Raw genomic sequence first — 1,183 nt, forward strand, 5'->3', positions numbered from 1 at the left:
AAAAAATCACAGATTCTAGTTTTTATTGCATTTTACGAAATGTCCCAACTTTTCTGGAAATGGGGTTGTACAGTACGCATAAAACACTTTATGTATCATAAAGTGTAATCCTGATGTTATTTTAGCCCATTTTCTTAATATGAGGCACAGGTTGGCTGAGATGACGGGACGTCCAATGAGGGTTGTGGGCTGGTACCACTCTCATCCACACATCACTGTGTGGCCATCACATGTTGGTTAGTTGTTTTTTTTTAATGAATGCATGGAATTATACATTATTATCTTCCCTTTATTTGAATAAAATTCCAATTATTCTCGCATTATACAGATGTTAGGACTCAAGCAATGTATCAGATGATGGATCAGGGTTTTGTTGGACTCATCTTCTCATGCTTTATAGAAGATAAAAACACAAAGGTATATTAAGCTCATCACCTTGAAGAGTTATTATTTTATTGTCACGTTTTTTACCATGCCGTTTCTTTCTATTTCTCTTGTAGACTGGTAGAGTCCTGTACACCTGTTTCCAGTCAGTACAAGCCCAGAAAGGCTCAGAGTAAATAATCTGCTTTTTATTTTAATGAATAACTGAAAGCTTTACATTTTTAGATTTGCAACTCAGATCCATGCGTCATACATAATCTAAAACATTATAGTTCCATAAACAAAAAGATAAATTTATGTGTGTCCACAGCTGACTGGTAGTGTATGTTTTGTTTATCTGATCTCTCAGTATTTGATGAGAAATAGTTTTTGTGCAGTGTTTTTGCTCATAAAAATGGAAATTGCATTCCTTTCTTATGACAAGGTATGAGCGGATTGAGATCCCCATCCATGTAGTCCCACATGAAGCCATCGGGAAAGTATGTCTGGAGTCTGCCGTGGAACTACCCAGAATCCTCTGTCAAGAAGAACAGGATACATACAGAAGGATTCACAGGTATTCCTTGTGGATTATGTTTCAGATCGTTTAACTTGGTGAATGGTTACTCAGGACCTCATGCAATATTTTTTTTTTGCACCAATATTTCAGTTTAACTCATCTGGATCCAATCGCAAAGATACATAATGGATCAGGTAATTATGAAATCTACTTTGTATTTCCTGAAGGAATTAGTAGTGGTTTTGGGTCAATAAAATCAGAGCTGTTTTCTCATCGTCATGACATTTGTTTTCTCATTTG

General features: G+C 35.8%; 1 protein-coding gene across 1 annotated transcript; it reads left to right on the plus strand.

Moving 5' to 3' along the window:
- Positions 1-24: 24 nt before the first annotated feature.
- Positions 25-1,077, plus strand: LOC107736078 (lys-63-specific deubiquitinase BRCC36-like; the record flags this gene model as incomplete). The annotated part of the gene is made up of 5 exons (XM_016547582.1): positions 25-236; positions 329-417; positions 501-556; positions 809-940; positions 1,034-1,077. Coding segments are annotated over exons 1-5 (418 nt in total), but the record flags the coding sequence as incomplete, so codon positions are not given.
- Between the last annotated feature and the right edge of the window lie 106 nt (positions 1,078-1,183).

This window comes from Sinocyclocheilus rhinocerous, unplaced genomic scaffold (assembly GCF_001515625.1).
Source record: "Sinocyclocheilus rhinocerous isolate Xijiao unplaced genomic scaffold, SAMN03320098_v1.1 C36478945, whole genome shotgun sequence".
NCBI classification, from domain to species: Eukaryota; Metazoa; Chordata; class Actinopteri; order Cypriniformes; family Cyprinidae; genus Sinocyclocheilus; species Sinocyclocheilus rhinocerous.